The following is an 18,794-nucleotide window of genomic DNA, read 5'->3' on the forward strand; positions in this document are numbered from 1 at the left end:
CAAAAAGGAGTGGAATCAGTTTCTAAGATTAGAATCACATTGAGTGCTCCCTACTCGGTTCATAGCTGTGTAAATAAATAGGAATAGCAATTAGAAGCTGAACAAAAATACAGAGTTCAGCTAATTTTACAGTGTTTGAAGAAAACTGTCAGTCAGGAAAAAAACGGGATTCATTCACACTGAAGATTCTGGAGTAGAGTATATGAAAGAAAGAGAGTTAAACTTACAGACGTGGAAGGGAAGGGGAAAACAAATAACAGGCTGAAGTATGAGAGGAACCATTGGGAAGAAACTCGGCAGTTGCCAGGTTCTGAGAAAGGAGATGGTCCTGTTGCTAGGCACATGAATCTAGAACTTACTCCGTAAGAGACAAAGAAGGGGGAGGGAGATTATATTCTCTTATGCATTCTCAAACAAAAATAAAAGCAATTGCTATTAAGATGGACTTTACAAATGCTTCATGAGCAAGAACATTAACTAGAAGGGATCATGGGCATCATGATGGTAAGACTTTCAGAAGATTCTGTTTAGAGGACAGAAACACAAAACTTAGGTGGACACATATTCTTACTTCATTGCCAATTGTTCAGATCTGAGGATGGTTTTTCCCTTCCTTATGTCTACTATATTCTATTTTATTATTGTGACTCTAGAGCTTTTAGTATGATAAATAAATCCTAAATTATATAGAGCTTAGGTGGTCCATGTCTAATCATTGAAAAATGTGCTGAGGTTGTGGTGAGAAAAAAACGGTATGGTAAAAGATGACATCAGAGAGTTAACCTGAAGTCTCTATTCTTATAGATATCCCAAGTTTTAGGTGAAAATGTTCTTTCTCCATACTCCTGGATGATAGGATTATTGCTAGCTGTAATTAATATGACTGGGCCTGCTCAATTATTCATTAAGATGTTTTTCTTAACTTTCTATTTATTACTGCAGTTTTTGCCATTAGTTCTGACATACATTTCTTGATGTAACCTCAACATGACTATATTAGAAATAATTCTTTTCCTCATACCATCAAATTACATGCTATAATAATTATGGAATCTAAATCAAAATACTCTTGGATAATGAATCAGCATGTCAGATTTTAATCAGAATTTCATTATATTGTTCTTAAAATTACTTATTGTCATTTTTCTTTTCTAGGCTCTTGACATTGTATTTGCTAACTTATTTCTTTCCTAACTTGATTTTTGTTTTAAATAATCTTATACTAAGTTGAGGATACAGGGCTATGAGGATAATTCAGTTGTTATAGTGAATGTTTCTCAAGCTTAGAAACATGAGAATGATTCTCAGTGCCAAGGTAAAAAGCCTGGGTTGGGGGGCTGGGGATTTAGCTCAGTGGTAGAGCACTTACCTAGGAAGCTCAAGGCCCTGGGTTCGGTCCCCAGCTCCGAAAAAAAGAACCAAAAAAAAAAAAAAAGCCTGGGTTGGGTTCTTCACTTGCACTGGCAGCAATGGGAAGGTAGAAACTGCCAGATTGCCAAGGCTTACTGGACAGCCAACCTCCCCTTTCTAGTGAGTGGTATGCCAGAAATCAACTTTGTGTCAAAAACTACGGTGTGAGTAGTGACTTCAGAAAGATAGGCAAGCGCCAGAACATATCAAATACAGAGGCGAATTTTAGCAGCAAACCACTGAACCAGACATGGGATCCTCGTTGGAGGAATTAGAGAAAGATCTGAAGGAGTTGAAGGGGCTTGCTACCTCGAAGAACAATAATGCCAACCAACTAGAGCTTCCAGGGACTAAACCAAAGACTATACATGGACTGACCCTGGGCTCCAACTGCATAGGTAGCAGTGAATACCCTAGTTAGGGCACCAGTGGAAGGGGAAGCCCTTGTTCTTGCCAAGGTTGGACACCCAGTGTAGAGGATTGTTGGGGGTGGGTAATGGGGGGAGGATGAAGAGGGGAACACCCATATAGAAGGGGAGAGGGAGAGGTTAGGGAACTGATGGACAGGAATCTGGGAAAGGGAATAACATTTGAAATGTAAATAAGAAATACCCAATGTAATAAAAATTGAAGAAAAAAATAGGCAAGGCTGATGTTTGTCCTCTACATAGACACAAACTTACACATGCACTAACAACCATACCAATAAAACACAAAATAAGTGGATAAGATATTAAAAATTAAGATATAGATATATAAACAAAATATATGGTTACTGAGGACCCACTCCTGGATGAACTGTGGCCTCTGTGCACATACTAGCAGGCACACAGTTTCAAATTCTCACTAGAATACATGCTTTCATGTGCTATTAATAATAAAGACAAAAAATGGAAAATATAAGAAAAATGTTGATCTTGATAGGAGTCTCTGACTAGCCATGGCAAGACAAAAATGGAAAAGAACTCAATAGGAAGTTACTCAATAGGAAGGAAAGTGCTTCGTGTTTTAGGATTTAAATTAATATTGAAATATGAGGGCAAAGATGTTATTTTGACATCATAAATTCTTTCACTGCTATTGAGGAAAAGTTGAAAATTAAAACACTCGGGAAGAATATGGGAAAGAAAGCAAGTTAGTAAAAGCTGGGGGTCTGTTAGAAATATATTTGCAGAGCAACAGGTATACCTTAAACAGAAAATCTGTGAACACTGTTGGTACACTTTGAGACACTCACCAACTCATTTTAGCCAATCTCTACTGTTTTATCTTCCAGCCTGACTTGATCATGAATTATCTATAACCATGTCTGTCGTTCGTCTCACTTTCTTTTAGTTATGCTGCTCTGACTGATCAACACTACAAGAAGGCAGATCATTAAAGTCAGTGTTGCATGCAACAAAAGTAAGGACTAGGAGAGCAATGCTTACTGACGTCTGTGAGTGAGACCCTGAGGCATAAAAGGGCCATGCTTCCTCAGTTCTGCCTATTGATGTTGCTCTTCCTCTCAGCATGGTCACCAACTGGACATGCGGAAAACAGTAGCCCTCCAGAAGCCGTGATACCCTTAAGGGTCACTGATACTAGGAAGCATACTTCCACAGGCTGGCTGTCCTATAGCCTGCAATTTGGAGGAGAAAAATGCATTATCACTATGAAGCCCAAGAAAAACTTGATATCCAGAAACTTCTTATTATTCACCTATAGTGAGCAAGGTGATCTCCTTGAAGAACAGCCTTTTGTGCAGAATGACTGCTACTATCATGACTATGTGGATGAAGATCCAGAATCCTTTGTCATTGTTAACAACTGTTTTGGGAGTTTGCAAGGCATACTAGAGATAAATGACACAACTTACGAAATCATGCCCAAGAGCTCAACTTCAACATTTGACCATCTGGCTTACAGAATGAACAGTGGGGCATCAGAATTATTTCCCATGAGATGGGGGTTATCAGAAGAGGAAATAGCAAGACAAATGAAGCGTAGAGTAAGCAATGACTCCACACCTATGAAAATCCCATATGAGAGTTGGTGGACCCACCACAAGTTTATTGAATATTTTGTGATAATAGACAATAACCAATATGTTCATAGAAGTAGCAATACCACAGCTTGTATTCAAGACATGTTACAAATGATCAATGGCATAAGTGGTTATTATCTTCAAATAGATACTGATGTTGTTTTAAAAACTCTTGAAGTGTGGAATGAAAAAAACCATGTCAATGTAGAACAAAATATACATAATGTCCTAAATGATTTCTGCACTTGGAAGCAAACTAGCATAGGCAATCGTGTTAGACATGATATCATACACCTTTTTGTCAGACACAGATACGGTATATATTTAGCATTAGCTCATGTAGGTACAGTTTGCACACCTAATAATTGTTCAGTTAATAGTATCATCTCTGATTCAATGTCAGACATGGCATTCATTATAGCACATGAGATGGGTCATAACTTGGGTATGCTGCATGATGTCAGTGGATGTACTTGTGGGAGAAAAAGCTGCATAATGGCCCCATATAAATCTAATTCTGCCAAATTCAGCAACTGTAGTTATGAAGAAATGTATTCAGTTGTTACCAGAAGAAGTTATTTATACAATACTCCAGATACACTAGTAACAACACACATGACCGTGTGTGGGAATAACTTGGTTGAGGAAGGAGAGCAGTGTGATTGTGGGAACTTAGAATCATGTTCAAAAGATCCATGCTATAGCGAGGACTGTGTTCTCAAACCTGGTGCTCAATGTGCTTTTGGGCTTTGTTGCCAAGATTTCCAGTTCCTTCCAACAGGCACCATGTGTAGAAAAGAGAAAAATGAGAGTGACCTTCCCGAGTGGTGCAATGGATCTTCACACGAGTGTCCAGGAGATGTGTACTTGTTGGATGGAAGCCCTTGCTCGGGTGGTGGCTATTGCTATAAAATGGCATGGCATGAACGTGAGGCACAGTGTAAGAAGATTTTTGGCATGGAATCCAGGAGTGCAAATGAAATTTGCTACATGGAAATGAACAAACAGGGTGACCGTTTCGATAACTGTGGTAACCATAGTGAAAACTACATAGGATGCAATATCACTGATGTATTCTGTGGTAGGATTCAATGTGATAATGTGGAACAGATTCCACTTAGGAAAAACCATGAAACACTGCATTGGACACAGTTCAATAATTTCACCTGCTGGACTATGGACTATCATTTTGGCAGTACCACAGAGGACAGCAGAGCAGTGGAAGATGGCACAGCTTGTGGGCCAAACCATATATGCATTGACAGGAAGTGTGTCAGTAAGTCTATTTTGTTTGGTAACTGTTCAGAAAGCTTCTGCAGTATGCAAGGTGTCTGCAACAATAAAGACCACTGCCATTGTAATGTCCCATGGGAACCACCAGACTGTCAACTACCTGGCTTTAGAGATAGTATAGACAGTGGGCCATCTCTAGGGACACTAACTAACCAGAGGGAGACTGTTAAAGGTAAAAGCCTGGTGGGATTTATTATTCCTTTTATGATTTCTTTATTCTTTTTAATTTTGCTAATTTTGCAGTTAGCATTTTACCAAAAAAGGAAAGCAGAAAAAATCCCAGAACATACACCAAAACGAAAACGTAGTACTAAAATGAAACCTGAAAAATCAAATGTGAAACTTAAGGAAAATAAAGAGAGATCAAAAAAGGAATCAAAAAGGGAATCAAAAAGGAAACCAAAAAAGAAATCCAAAAAGGAATCAAAAGAGGAGTCAAAAGAGGAATCAAAAAAGGAATCCAGAAAGAAATCCAGAAAGGAATCCAGAAAGGAATCCAGGAAGGAATCCAGGAAGGAATCCAAATAGGAATCCAAAAAGAAATCAAAAAAGGAATCAAAAAAGGAATCCAAAAAGGAATCAAAGAAGCAATCAAAAAAGACAAAAAAAGTAAGATATTCATCCTTCTGGAACTTCATCTATTACTGTGTAGACTTCTCAAGGTAGGAATATCACTATGTGCATGTCTGGAATCACAGGCCAGAGAAGTTCTAGAGACCTTCTACCCTTGTTTAAATATCAAAAGCATTTACCACCAAAATAAAAGGAAGCTAGATGCATTCCCATCTTTCTTTACTATAAGCAATCTTTTACCTTATTTTTAACAGAATTTGTGTCTGTCTTCCATAGCATTGGTCTAAACCATGGCCCCCTGAATGTGGTTCTTTGCATTTGGTTTGTCTCGGCTTTAAGTCCCTTTCTCTTTTTATTCTGTTTTGCACACACACACACAGAGGGGAGTCTCTGAATCCTATTTCCTGGTGACAATTCCTATAAACTAGAATCTGTCCTAGGAGAGCCAGAGTGTGATTGGAAACTTGAGAGAATGGTCTGAGGTTCCCGTCATGGTTGCTGTAGTCTCAGCTCTCACCTCCATGGTGTCAGAAGCTCTCACTCCACAGGAAGTTTTCCCACAGATTTCAATATCCCCCAACAAACCTCTCCTGTCACTGTAACAAAATACCATAACCAAACAACCTGGTGAGCAAAGGGTATGTCTCATACACTTCCTTAGCACTGTCTATCATCAAAGGAAGTCAGAACAGGAACTTAAACAGGGTAGCAAACTGCCATTTTGGATTAACAACCCAGGGATGGCATCAGCAACAACAGCCTGGGCTCGCCCCCATTAGTCATTAAATAAAAGAAAGTGTTCTACTGGCATTAATACATGTTTTACATCCCCATCTTATGGGGCATTTTCTCAGTCAACTGGCATAAATCTAGCCAACATAACACTATTGTCAAGTTTAGAGATTCAGCACAACTAAGAAACATCACACCCTCAATTCTGATTTCTAGGCTCTAAGCCCTCCACCGATGGCAGAAATTTCAGCATCCAACTCTGTCCTTGAATATTAGATTCCCACAGCCAATGGGACAACCTTTAATATCCTGAACAACTATCCACACCTTCTTCCCTTTGATCTGTAGGCCCAGTGTAGAAAGCTACATATGCCAGTTAGCACCCTTGATCATCTCAGTGATGAGGCTTTCTCATCATGGGGTGAGGGGACACTTTTGTCCCATGCTAAAACTTGAGTTTCATCATTTCCATTTAGCAATCTAGAAAGGTGATTAAGGCTTGGATATTATTTCCTGCAAATATATAACAGCAAATGATATGTTCTGGCACCTAATTATTATTCAACTGTCTATAAAATGAGGCCATGAAGATATTTACAAATTTATGATGGATAAATAAATATGAGCAAATCCTGTTGTCTTTGAAAATAAAATTAATATTCCCTATTTACTGTTAAAAAGTAAAGTCAGACATCTTGTTCTCAAAATAGTGACAGGGCCCCAGCATAATCTGCCAAGCCAGCCTGCTTGTAGCCAAGCTCTGGCCTTCCCCCAAATACCCACCCTACCCCGATAACCCCACAGTTTCCTTCTCTGCTGTTTCCACTACATCGTTGCATACCCAGTGTCTGGTCTGCTGAATACCTTAAATGGCCTCACCACTGTGATTATGCAAAATGTTTTATCTAACCCCGAACCCAAACCAAGGCTTTGAAAGAATAAAGGGAACTTTAATCCTTGCCCAGTGCTACTGGGTCCAGGATGTCAAGGGATTCAAGTTTTCAGTTCCTAAGAACTCTGCTTTCCCTGAAACGCTGTGGTTATCAGTTATTATGCGCACTGGATATGTATGACACACTAGAGAAAGCTTGTGTTCCCTTTGCATGGCGTTGCTTGATCAGCTTCCTGCTGACTCTGTCCCATTTGTGACAGTTTTCTGCTGACTTTGAACATCTTTCCTTCTGTAAGCAGTGCACAAGACAGTGCTGCTTAACGGATTGCAGGTATGAGCCATCAGCTTATATGGTCTTCCTGACCCTAGCTTAGTGTCCTCTTTATTTCCATATCCTTGGTTTTCCCTCCATTGAAACCTCACATTTCAGAAATCCTGACTCTAGCAGATTCAAGAAACGGTAGCTTTTCTAAAACAAACCTAACTGGGGGACACAAAGCAAATAATTACAAATTTGAAGATAGCAAATCCTTTAGTCTGTCATATCTGAGGACAAGACTTTGTTCTAACCAACCAGAAATCTATTGGCTCTTACTAACCAATCGTGCTTCACAGCCTTACTTCACAGTTCCTTTAGCTTCGAGGGAGATCAACTTGTATAGGTCAAGTTGTCCTGGTGCTATAAGAAAGAAGGTTCAATAAGCTTTTGATTTCCCTCAGTTTCTGTTGCTATGCTTCCTTTTTCAATTCTGATTTTGTTAATTTGGATACTGTCTCTGTTTATTTTGGCTATTTTGTCTAAGGATATATCATTCTTGTTGATTTTCTCAAAGTATGAGCTCCTGATTTTGTAGTTCTTTGTATTGTTTCTAAATGGTTGATTTTAGCCCTGACTTTGGCTATTTCCTACTGTCTACTCTTCTTGGCTGTGCTTGAAATTTTTGTTCTAGAGTTTTCAGGTGTGCTATTAAGTTGCTAGTATAGGATCTCTCAAATTTCTTCATGAAGGCATTTAGTGCTATGAATTTTCCTTTTAACATTGTGTTCCATAAGCTTGGGTTTGTTGCATCTTCATTTTCACTGAATTCTAGATAGTCTTTAACTTCTTTATTTCTTCTCTGGCAAAATTATTATTGAGGAGAGAGTTGTTCAGTTTCCAGAGTATATGGGCTTTCTGTTGTTATTGTTGTGTTGTTGTTGTTGTTGTTACTGAAGTCCAGCCTTAGTCCACGGTGATCTGATAGAATGCAAAGGATTATTTCAATCTACATGTATTTGATGGGTTTGTCTTGGGTCCAATTATATGGTCAGTTTTGCAGAAGGTTCCATGAAGTGCTGAGCAAAAGGTATATTCTTTTGTTTTGGGGTGAAATGTTCTTTAGATACCTGTTACATCCATTTGGTTCATAAATTTTGTTAGTTCATTTCTCTGTTTAGCTTCTGTTTGGACGACCTGTCCATTGGTGAGACTGAAGTTTTGAAGAGTCTCCCACGATTATCGTGTGAGGTTCAATGTGTGTTTTGAGCTTAAGTAAAGTTTCTTTTAAGAATGTGGGTGCCTTTGCATTTGTAGGATAGATGTTCAGAATTGGTAGATTTTTCCTTTGATTAGTAGGAAGTATTAATCGTTCCCTATCTCTTTTGGTTCCTTTAAATTGAAAGTCTATTTTTTGGATATTAGAATGGCTACTACTCCAACTTATTCTTTGGGGGGGGACAAGAAGGGTTGTGGGGTGGTCAAGTGGGCACTATGATCTACTGCAAGTGCAGGTTTAGATGTGAACCAGAAGGGCAATGGGACTCCAGCAGGGAGGGAGAGATCTCATCTGCTGGGCTACATCAGGGTCCCAGCTGGAAGAGATGTTGGGGTGAGCATCTCACTGTATCCATGTTTATTGCAGACCTCCTGGGAGACAGGCAGGGCTGTGGGTTGGGCGAGTAGGCAGGCCCATCTATCATGGATGCAGTTGGAGATACAGACCAGAAAAGCGACCTGCTTTGTTTTGTTTTGTTTTGTTTTAAGGCAGAAAATGGACATGAAGTTGGATGGGTTGGAAGGGTCAATGTATCTTGGAGGAGCTATAGGACAGGAAAGAATATAATAAAATATAAAGTTTTATAGAATAAAACTCTCAAAGAAAATAATAATAATAAAACAATGCAATGGTCAACACAGCCCTCTGGAATGTCAACATGCTCCCAACATTAGTGATCTTAATCAGTAGATAAACAAGTTCCCAGCATTTGCTCACATCAACCTATGAAATGTATAGTAAATAGCACAAAGTCCCAGACAGGACAAGATGCACAAAATGAGAAACTTTGAATTGCTAACCCTAAATGAGATGTCTATGTCAAACCCCACCACTAAAGGCTCAGAGATCATTGTGGGAATGGGAATAAAAGATTCCATGAGCCATAGGTGATAGATGACTTTAAAGAAAGAGCATTTCCCAGACTCAATAGGACAGACACACAGATGAATTCACAAAAACAGTGAGAGAGAAAAAAAGCATGCAAAATCTCAGTCCAGAGAGGATCCTGGTAAGAAGCACAAGTGAGCACAAATTCCCACCCTTAGTAAGCATAATCATAATTCGCTGTATTAAGAAAACTTAATAAAAATATTTTAAGAGTCCCACTCTTAGCCATGAAGTTATTTGTAAGTGATAATTGCTGGGAGATGAAAAATCAATTTTCTTCAATGGAATGAAACTAGGTACATCCATCACACTCTGACTCACCCCCAGGCAGACAAAATGATCACTTAGAGTGTGGCAAAGAGAAAGCAGTTTCAACATTTTTAGCATCATTTCTTTGAGTTTTATTTTGTTGTTTGTGTTTTGTTTTGTTTTGTTTTGGTTTGGTTTGGTTTGGTTTGTTAGGGCAGAGAAAGAAATTAGGTGAATAGGAACAGGGGATTAATCTGGGAGTAATCGCCTGATGGGAAAGAATGTTATAAAAATATACAGCAAGAAATTCTCACAGAAAACAATAATAAAAAAAGATCAAAGGGTCAATGGAGCACATAGGCAAGTCATTAAGTACCAAGACATTAGCAATCTGAATCCATGAATAAACGTGTCTCCACCATTTTCTAATCAACCTATGAATTGCACTGATCCAAGATTGATATTTTCTCAATTACAAAATACTAAACTGGTAAGGAAATTTACCTCACCCCTCCTCTTCCAAACTCATTTCTTGCATTAGTTTCAATAACAATTGTATGAAACAGACAATGCATCTACATGTACAGGTGTTTGAGATCTCTGAGATACTCGCTGACCAAAAAAAGATACAACTAATGGCAGATACTCATTTGTTTAAGAGTATTGGGTTTTTTTTTTTTAATTTTAAGGAGTGAAATTATTTTCTAGAATTTGAAGTGCTTTGATTATTCCTTACTAGGTTCAATACTAAGTAAATAAAAAGCAATGATCTTTATAATATGAATAAATACAGAATTTGGCTGAATTTATAGTATATTGGGAAATGTAAGTTAGGAAATCAAATTTATTCACAGTGGAGATACAGGCGCATAGCATATGAGGAGAAAGAAGTGAGTCTTACTGAAAGAGAAGAGGAAATCTAACTGACTTTAGTTGATATGGTAGAGGAACCGTTGGGAATAACGTCATCATTTGCCAGGTTCTGTGAAAGAAAAGCCTCCTGTGGTGAGGCATATGAACCTAGAATTTACTCCAGGAGAGACAAGTGAAGGATTTACAGTCTCTTGTGAATGCTCACACAACAATCCTTATTCCTAAGATGGGTTTTAAAATGCTTTGTGAGCAAGACAATAATAAGAAAAGAACATGGGCATCACTTCATATGATGGTAAGCCTTTAGCAGTCAAACACATGCAGACCTCAGTTCCTTGTACATGCTTGGTGATGGCATTTCCTTTAAATATTTCTTATTTAAATATTTATTTATTTATTTAATTATTTATTATAAGTACACTGTAGCTGTCTTCTGACACACCAGAAGAGGGCATCAGACCACATTACAGATGGTTGTGAGCCACCATGTGGTTGCTGGGATTTGAACTCAGGACCTCTGGAAGAGTATTCAGTGCTCTTAGCCGCTGAGTCATCTCTCCAGCCCTCCTTTAAGTATTTCTACTCTTTTCCATTATATTATGGAGATTCTAGAGTTTTTTTAGCGAGATTCTATATATCCTAAATTATGGAGAGCTAGGGGAGTAAATGGCTAGCTACTGATAATTTGACATTCGGGGGAGGAAAAAATGTTATGGTAAAGATATCTGAGGGCTAACATGAAATCCATGTTGTTGTCGTTGTTCCATATATATTTTTGGTGCAAAAAATGTTACCTTTTTCCTAGAGTTATGAACGGAAGAGTCCTTGGGTACAGTAATTTAATTAAGACATAACTTTGTTCAATTAAGGTTTGTTTTTAACCTTTCTACTACTGTAATTTTAATGAGAAATTTAGACATGCTTTTCTTGGTACAATCTTGACATTGCTACACAAATTAATAAATAATTAAGGGGTTGGGGATTTAGCTCAGTGGTAGAGCGCTTGCCTAGGAAGCGCAAGGCCCTGGGTTCGGTCCAAAAAAAAGAACCAAAATAAATAAATAAATAAATAAATAAATAAATAAATAAATAATTATTTTCTATACACTAGAACTCAAAATGCTGTAATTACTAAAGTTATGTCAAAGTACTCATGTATAATGTCCCAGTATGGAAGAGTTTTAAGGACAGTTTCATTATTTTGCCCTCACATGTCTTTTATTTCTTTTTTTTCTTTCTTTTTTTTTTTTTTTTTGGTTCTTTTTCTCGGAGCTGGGGACCAAACCCAGGGCCTTGAGCTTCCTAGGCAAGCGCTCTACCACTGAGCTAAATCCCCAACCCCTTATCTTTTTTCTTAAGCAAGAAGTTTTTAGCCCTTTTTTACATGTAGTGTGTTATAACTTTTAATTACATTTTCCAAGTAGAGTTCAGTAAAGATGATGACACCACACAAAAGCAAGAGCTCTTTCAGTAAAATGAATGTTGCACAAGCATATAGATATGACAATGATCTCCCGAACCTAGGTCAAATTCTGGTTGGTGACCTATGCCATCAATGCCAGCAATGGGAAGGCAGACATAGGCAGACTGCTAAGGCTTGCTAGACAGTTCCTCTTTAGTGAACATGGTATGAGTGAACAGCTCTGTGTCAAATAGCAATTCATGGCCTCTACAAATAGAAACACGAACACACGTTTATACCCACACACTCAAGCAAACAGTATAAGTAAATGAAATGCTGAACTGCGAGGAATAACTGCATAAGCAGGGTATGAGGCTCTCAAGAACTCACTAGCGAAAATGAACTGTGCCCTTCACACGTACATTACAGTGCACACAAGTTTCACACTCACACAAGTGTACACACTCAGATACAGCATTCATAGTAACAAAGAGAATGGAAAACACACATACAAATGATACTGAGCCTCAGAGAAATTTCTGCCACCCATGACAATGACAAGGGGAAACAGAAAGGAGCATATAAATGTACTTAATAACCAGGGAACTATTTGGAAGGGGTTACAATTTGAATCACACCAAACACACACACACACACACACACACACACACACACCATATGCAAAGACAAGCTTAATTTTTAGCTAAGGAACTTTTCAATTGCTCTTGAAGAAAAGTCAAAAGTTCAGACATTCAGACACAATATGGAAAAAGAGAATGTTACTAAAAGCTGTGAGTGTAATTAAAACTTGATCTGGGCCCTCGGGTCTCCATCTGTGCCCAAATCTAAGGCTGTCCCACAGCCCTATGTAACCAAAACCTGCCCAGAAAGAGCTGGTCTCCCAGGAGTGCTCTCACTCATAAGCCCACAGAAGGGACCCCACTTTAATTCCACTAGCTGTCAAAAGAGAGATTGGCCTGGAGTACAAAGGGTATAGGAATAGCGAAGCACCCTTGGAAAGGACCCTTCCAGTTTCCATCTGTGCCCAGAGCTAACTCTGTCCCACAGATCTCCAGACCCAAAGAATGCCTGGAGAGAGCTGATCTCCCAAGAGTGCTCTCACCACTAAGATCACAAGCTCACAAACCCACAGGAGTGACAAGCTTCAGTCAGAAACAGCAAGACCAACTAACATCAGAGATAACCAGATGTCTAGAGGCAAGAGCAAGAACATAAGTAACAGAAATCAAGACTACTTGGCATCATCAGAAGCCAGTTCTCCTGTCAAAGCAAATACCAGATACCCCAACACAGTGAAAAAGCAACATTCAAATTTAAAACCACATCTCATGATAATGATAGAGAACTTTAAGAACTCTTCGTAAACAACTCACATAAGAAATACAAGAGAACACAGGGAAACAAGTAGAAGCCACTAACAAGGAAACACAAAAATCCCTTAAAGAGCTACAGGAAAACACAATCAAACAGGTGAAGGACAAAATCATACAGGATCTAAAAGTGGAAATATAAACAATATGAAAAATCACATAGAGAGACAACCCAGAAGATAGAAAACCTAGGAAAGAGAAAAGGAGTCACAGATACAAGCATCGCCAACAGAATACAAAAGATTGAAGAGAGAATCTCAGGGGCAAAAGATAGCATAGAAATATTGACACAATAGTCAATAAAAATGCAAAAGCAAAAAATTCCTAACCCAAAGCATCCAGGAAATCCAGGACATAATGAGAAGACCAAACCTAAGAATAATAGGTATGGAAAAGAGCAAAAATTACCAACTTAAAGGGCCAATAAGTATCTTCAACAAAATTCCCTAACCTAAAGAAAGAGATGCCCATGAACATACAAGAAGCCTACAGAACTCCAAACAGATTGGACTAGAAAAGAAATTCCTCTTGTTACATAATAGTCAAAAGACCAAATACACAAAATAAAGAAAGAATATTAAAACCAGTAAGTGGAAAAGGTCAAGTAACATATAAAGACAGACCTATTAGAATTACACCAGACTTCTCAAAGAGACTATGAAAGCTAGAAGATACTGGGCAGATGTCATACAGACCCTAAGAGAACACAAATGCGAGCCCAGGCTACTATATCCAGCAAAACTCTCCAATATCATAGATGGAGAAACAAGATATTTTATGACAAAACCAAATTTATACAATATCTTTTCACAAATCCAGTCCTACAAAGAATAATTGATGGAAAATTCTAACACAGAGAGAAAATACACCCTAGAAAAAGCAAGAAAGTAATTGTCTTTCAAGAAACCCAAGGAAGATAGCCACACAAACATAATTCCATCTCTAACAACAAAAATAACAGGAAACAACAATTGTTATTTCTTAATATCTGTCTATATCAATGGACTCAATTCTCCAATAAAAAGACATAGACTAACAGACTGAATACATAAACAGGACCCAGTATTTTGCTTCATACAGGAAATACACCTCAGTGACAAAGGCAGACACTACCTTAGTGTAAAAGGTTGGGAAACAATTTTTCCTAACAAACATTCCCAAGAAACAAGCTGGAGTAGCCATTCTAATATCAAATAAATTTTACTTTCAGCCAAAAGTTATCAAAAAAGGTAAGGAAGAACACTTCTACCAAGAAGAATTCTCAACTCTGAATATCGATGCTCCAAATTCAAGGGCACCCACACTCCTAAAAGAAACTTTACTAAAGCTCAAAGCACACATTACACCACACACAATAATAGTGGGAGACCTCAATGCACCACTCTCAGCAGTGGACAAATCATGGAAACAGAAACTAAAGAGAGACACAGAGAAACTAACAGAAGTTATGAACCTAATGGATTTAACAGATATCTATAGAACATTTCATCTTAAAACAAAAGAATATACCTTCTTCTCAGCACATCATGGAACTTTTCCAAAACTGACCATATAATTGGTCACAAAACATTCCTCCACAGATACAAGAAGATGGACATATTCCTTTGTGTCTGATCAGATAGCATACTAAGGCTGGTCTTTTATGACAACAAAAACAACAGAAAGCTCACAACACATGGAAGCTGAACAGCACTCTACTCAACGATAACTTGGTCAAGGAAGAAATAAAGAAATTAAAGACTGCTACGAATGTAATGGAAATACAGGCAAGACATACTCAAAATGATGGGAGTCAATGAAAGCAGGTCTAAGAGGGAAACTCATAGCTCTGAGGGCCTCCAAAAAGAAATTGGGAGAGAAAATATGTGAACATCTTTTTTTTGTTGTTGTTCTTTTTTTTTTTTTTTTTTTTGGAGCTGGGGACCGAACCCAGGGCCTTGCGCTTCCTAGGCAAGCGCTCTACCACTGAGCTAAATCCCCAACCCATACGTGAACATCTTGATAGCACACTTGAAAGCTTGAGAAGGAAAAGAAGCAAATACACCTAAGAGGAGTAGAAGGCAGGAAATATTCAAAGTCAGAGGTGAAATCAACCAAGTAAAAACAAAAGGACCTATATAAAGAATCAAAAAAAACTAAGAGCTGCTTCTTTGAGAAAACCAATAAGATAGATATACCATTACCTAGACTAACCAGAGGGTACAGAGACAGTATACAAATTAACAAAATCAGAAATGAAAAGGAAGACATAACAACAGAAACTGAAGAAATCTAAAAATATCATCAGATCCTATTACAAAAACCTATACCCAACAAAACTGGAAAATCTGGAGGAAACGGACAATTTTCTAGACAGATACCAGGTACCAAAGTTAAATCAAGATCAGATAAACCATCTAAACAGTCCAACAACCCATAAATAAATTAAAGCATTCATAAAAGTCTCCCAACCAAAAAAAGCCCAGAACCAGATTGGTTTAGTACAGACCTTCAAAGAAGACTTAATACCAATACTCTACAAACTATTCCACAAAATAGAAACAGAAGGAACACTGTCTAATTTGTTCTTTGAAGCCACAATTACTCTTATATTTAAAACGCACAAAGATACTGCAAAGAAATAGAACTTCAGACCAATTTCTCTCATGAATATTGATGCAAAATTACTCAATAAAATTCTCGCAAACTGATTCCAAGAACATATCAAAATGATCATTCACCATGATCAAGTAGGTTTCATTCCAGGGATGCAGGGATGGTTCAATATACAGAAAGCCATCAACATAATCCGCTATATAAACAAACTCAAAAAAAAAAAAAGAAAAACCACATGATCATTTCACTAGATGCTAAGAAAGCATTTGACAAAATTCTACACCCCTTTTTGATAAAAGTCCTGGAAAGATCAGGAACTCAAGGTCCAAGCCTAAACATAGTAAAAAGCAATATACAGGAAAACAGTAGCCAACGTCAAACTAAATGGAGAGAAACGTCAAGCAACCGCACTAAAATCAGGGACTATACAAGACTGCCTACTTATTTAATACTGTACTCAAAGTCCTAGCCAGAACAATCAGACAACAAAAGGAGATCAAAGGGATACAAATTGAAAGGGAAGAAGTCAAAATATCACTATTTCCATATGGTATGATAGTATACTTAAATTATCCGAAAAGTTCCACCAGAAAACTACTAATCCTGATAAACAATAAAGTGGTCGGATATAAAATTAACCCAAACAAATCAGTAGCCTTCCTCAACTCAAAGGATAATCAGGCTGAGAAAGAAATTAGGGAAACAATACCCATCAAAATAATCCCAAATAACATAAAATACCTCGGTGTGCCTCTAACTAAGCAAGTGAAAAATCTGTATGACAAGAACTTCACATCTCTGAAGAAAGAAATCGAAGAAGGTTTCAGAAGATGGAAAGATCTCCTATGTTCATGGATTGGCAGTATTAATATAGTAAAAGTGGTCATCTTGCCAAAAGCAATCTACAGATTCAATGCAATAACCATCAAAATTCGAAGTCAATTCTTCATGAGATAGAAAGAAAAATATGCAAATTCATTTGCTATAACGAAAAACATAGGATAGTGAAAAATATTCTCAACAATAAAAGAACTTCTGGGGAAATCACCATCCTTGAACTCAAGCTGTATTACAGAGTAATCATGATAAAAGCTGTATGGTATTGATACAATGACAGGCATGTAGATCAATAGAATAGAATTGAAGTCCCAGAAATGAACCCACAGTTTTAGCCAAGGAGCTAAAACAATCCAGTGGAAAAAAATAGCATTTTCAACAATAGTACTGGTTCATCTGGAGGTCAGCATGTAGAAGAATGTGAATAGATTCATTCTTTTCCCTTTCTATAAAGCTCAAGTCCAACTGGATCAAAGACCTCCACATAAAACCATATACACTGAAACTAATAGAAGAGAAAGTGAGGAAGAGTTTTGAACACATAGGCATAGGGGAAATTTTCTTGACTGAACACCAATGACTTGTGCTGTAGGATCAAGAATTGACAAATGGACCTCATAAAACTGAAAAGGTTTGGAAAGCAAAGGTCACTGCTTAACCAACAGATTAGGAAAAAAATCTTTACTAATCCTACATCCAATATAGGGCTAATATCTAATATATAGAAAGAACTCAAGAAGTTAGAATTCAGAGAACCAAATAACACCATTAAAAAAAATGGGCTACAGAGCTAATCTCTGCTGTGTTCATAGCAGCCTTACTTATATTAGCCAGAAGCTGGAAAGAACGCAGATGTCTTTCAACAGAGGAATAGATACAGAAAATATGGTACATTTTCACAATGGAGTATTACTCCGCTATTAAAAACAATGACTACATGAAATTCTTAGGCAAATAGATGGAACTAGAAAATATCATCCTGAATGAGGTAACCCAGTCACAAAAGAACACACATGGCATATACTCGCTACTAAGTGGATATTGGACCAAAATCTTGGAATATGAAAAATACCATTCAAAGACTAAAAGAAGAAGGAAGACCAAAATGTGGATGCTTCAGTCCTTCTCAGAAGTGGGAACAAAAATACTCATGGGAGGAAATGTGGAGACTGAAACAGAAGGAAAGGCCATTCAGAGACTGCTCCACTGGGGGGATCCATTCCATTTACAGCCACCAAACCCAAACAATACTGCTCATGCCAAGAAGTGCATGCTGACAAGAGCCTGATATAGTTGTTTCTTGAGTGGCTCTGCCAGGGCCTGACAATTACAGAGGTCAACGCTTGCAGCTAACAGTTAAACTGAGAACAGGGTCCCCAATGGAGGTGTCAGAAAAAAGACCGAAGGAGCTGAAGGGGTTTGCAACACCAAAGGAAGAACAACAATATCAACCAACCAGACCCTCCAGAGCTCCCAGGGACTAAATTACCATCCCAAAAGTACACAAGGATGGACCTATGGCTCTAGCTGCACACGTAGGAAAGGAGGGCCTCGTTGGGAGGGAAGTCCCTTGGACCTGTCAAGCCTTGATGCCCCAGTGTAGGAGAATTTCAGGGCAGGGAGGAGGGAGGGAGTGGACAGGGGAGAGCAACTTCATAGAAGCAGGGGAAGATAGCAGGTTTCTGGAGGGGAAACTGGGAATGGGGATAATATTTGAAATGTAAATAATATCCAATAAAAATGTAAAAGATAAAAAAGTACAAAATAAAAATTTGGGTAGAGAACTAAACAAATTCTCAACAGAGGAATACTGAATGGCTGAGAAGCACCTAAGGAAATGTTCAACATACTTAGTCATCAGGGACATGCAAATCAAAACAACGCTGAGATTCCACCTCACACCAGTCAGAATGGCTAAGTTCAAAATCTCCAGTGATTGTAAGCCAGTACAACCACTTTGGAAATCAGTCTGGCAGTTCCTTAGAAAACTGGACATACTAGTACCTGAGGAGTTAGAGAAAGACTGAAGGAGCTGATGGGGTTTGCAACCCCAAAGGATGAACAACAATATCAACCAATCAGAGCTCCCAGATCTTCC

General features: G+C 38.1%; 2 protein-coding genes across 1 annotated transcript; both read left to right on the top strand.

Annotated features, from left to right (window-relative positions):
- The window catches only part of Erich1 (glutamate-rich 1), a gene marked incomplete at its 5' end in the record, with an annotated part of 52,793,804 nt that overhangs the window by 25,771,790 nt on the left and 27,003,220 nt on the right, over positions 1-18,794 (top strand).
- Positions 402-5,514, top strand: Adam34l (a disintegrin and metalloprotease domain 34-like). The gene is made up of 2 exons (NM_001432844.1): positions 402-504; positions 2,746-5,514. Exon 2 carries the CDS (start codon positions 2,879-2,881, stop codon positions 5,255-5,257), a length of 2,379 nt encoding a protein of 792 aa, NP_001419773.1. The 5' UTR covers positions 402-504; positions 2,746-2,878; the 3' UTR covers positions 5,258-5,514.

Source organism: Rattus norvegicus, chromosome 16 (assembly GCF_021556685.1).
Source record: "Rattus norvegicus strain SHRSP/BbbUtx chromosome 16, alternate assembly SHRSP_T2T, whole genome shotgun sequence".
In the NCBI taxonomy this organism is placed as follows: Eukaryota; Metazoa; Chordata; class Mammalia; order Rodentia; family Muridae; genus Rattus; species Rattus norvegicus.

Excerpts from the sequence above, each read along its gene's own strand:
- Adam34l (NM_001432844.1), top strand. The coding sequence starts at position 2,879 with ATGCTTCCTCAGTTCTGCCTATTGATGTTGCTCTTCCTCTCAGCATGG.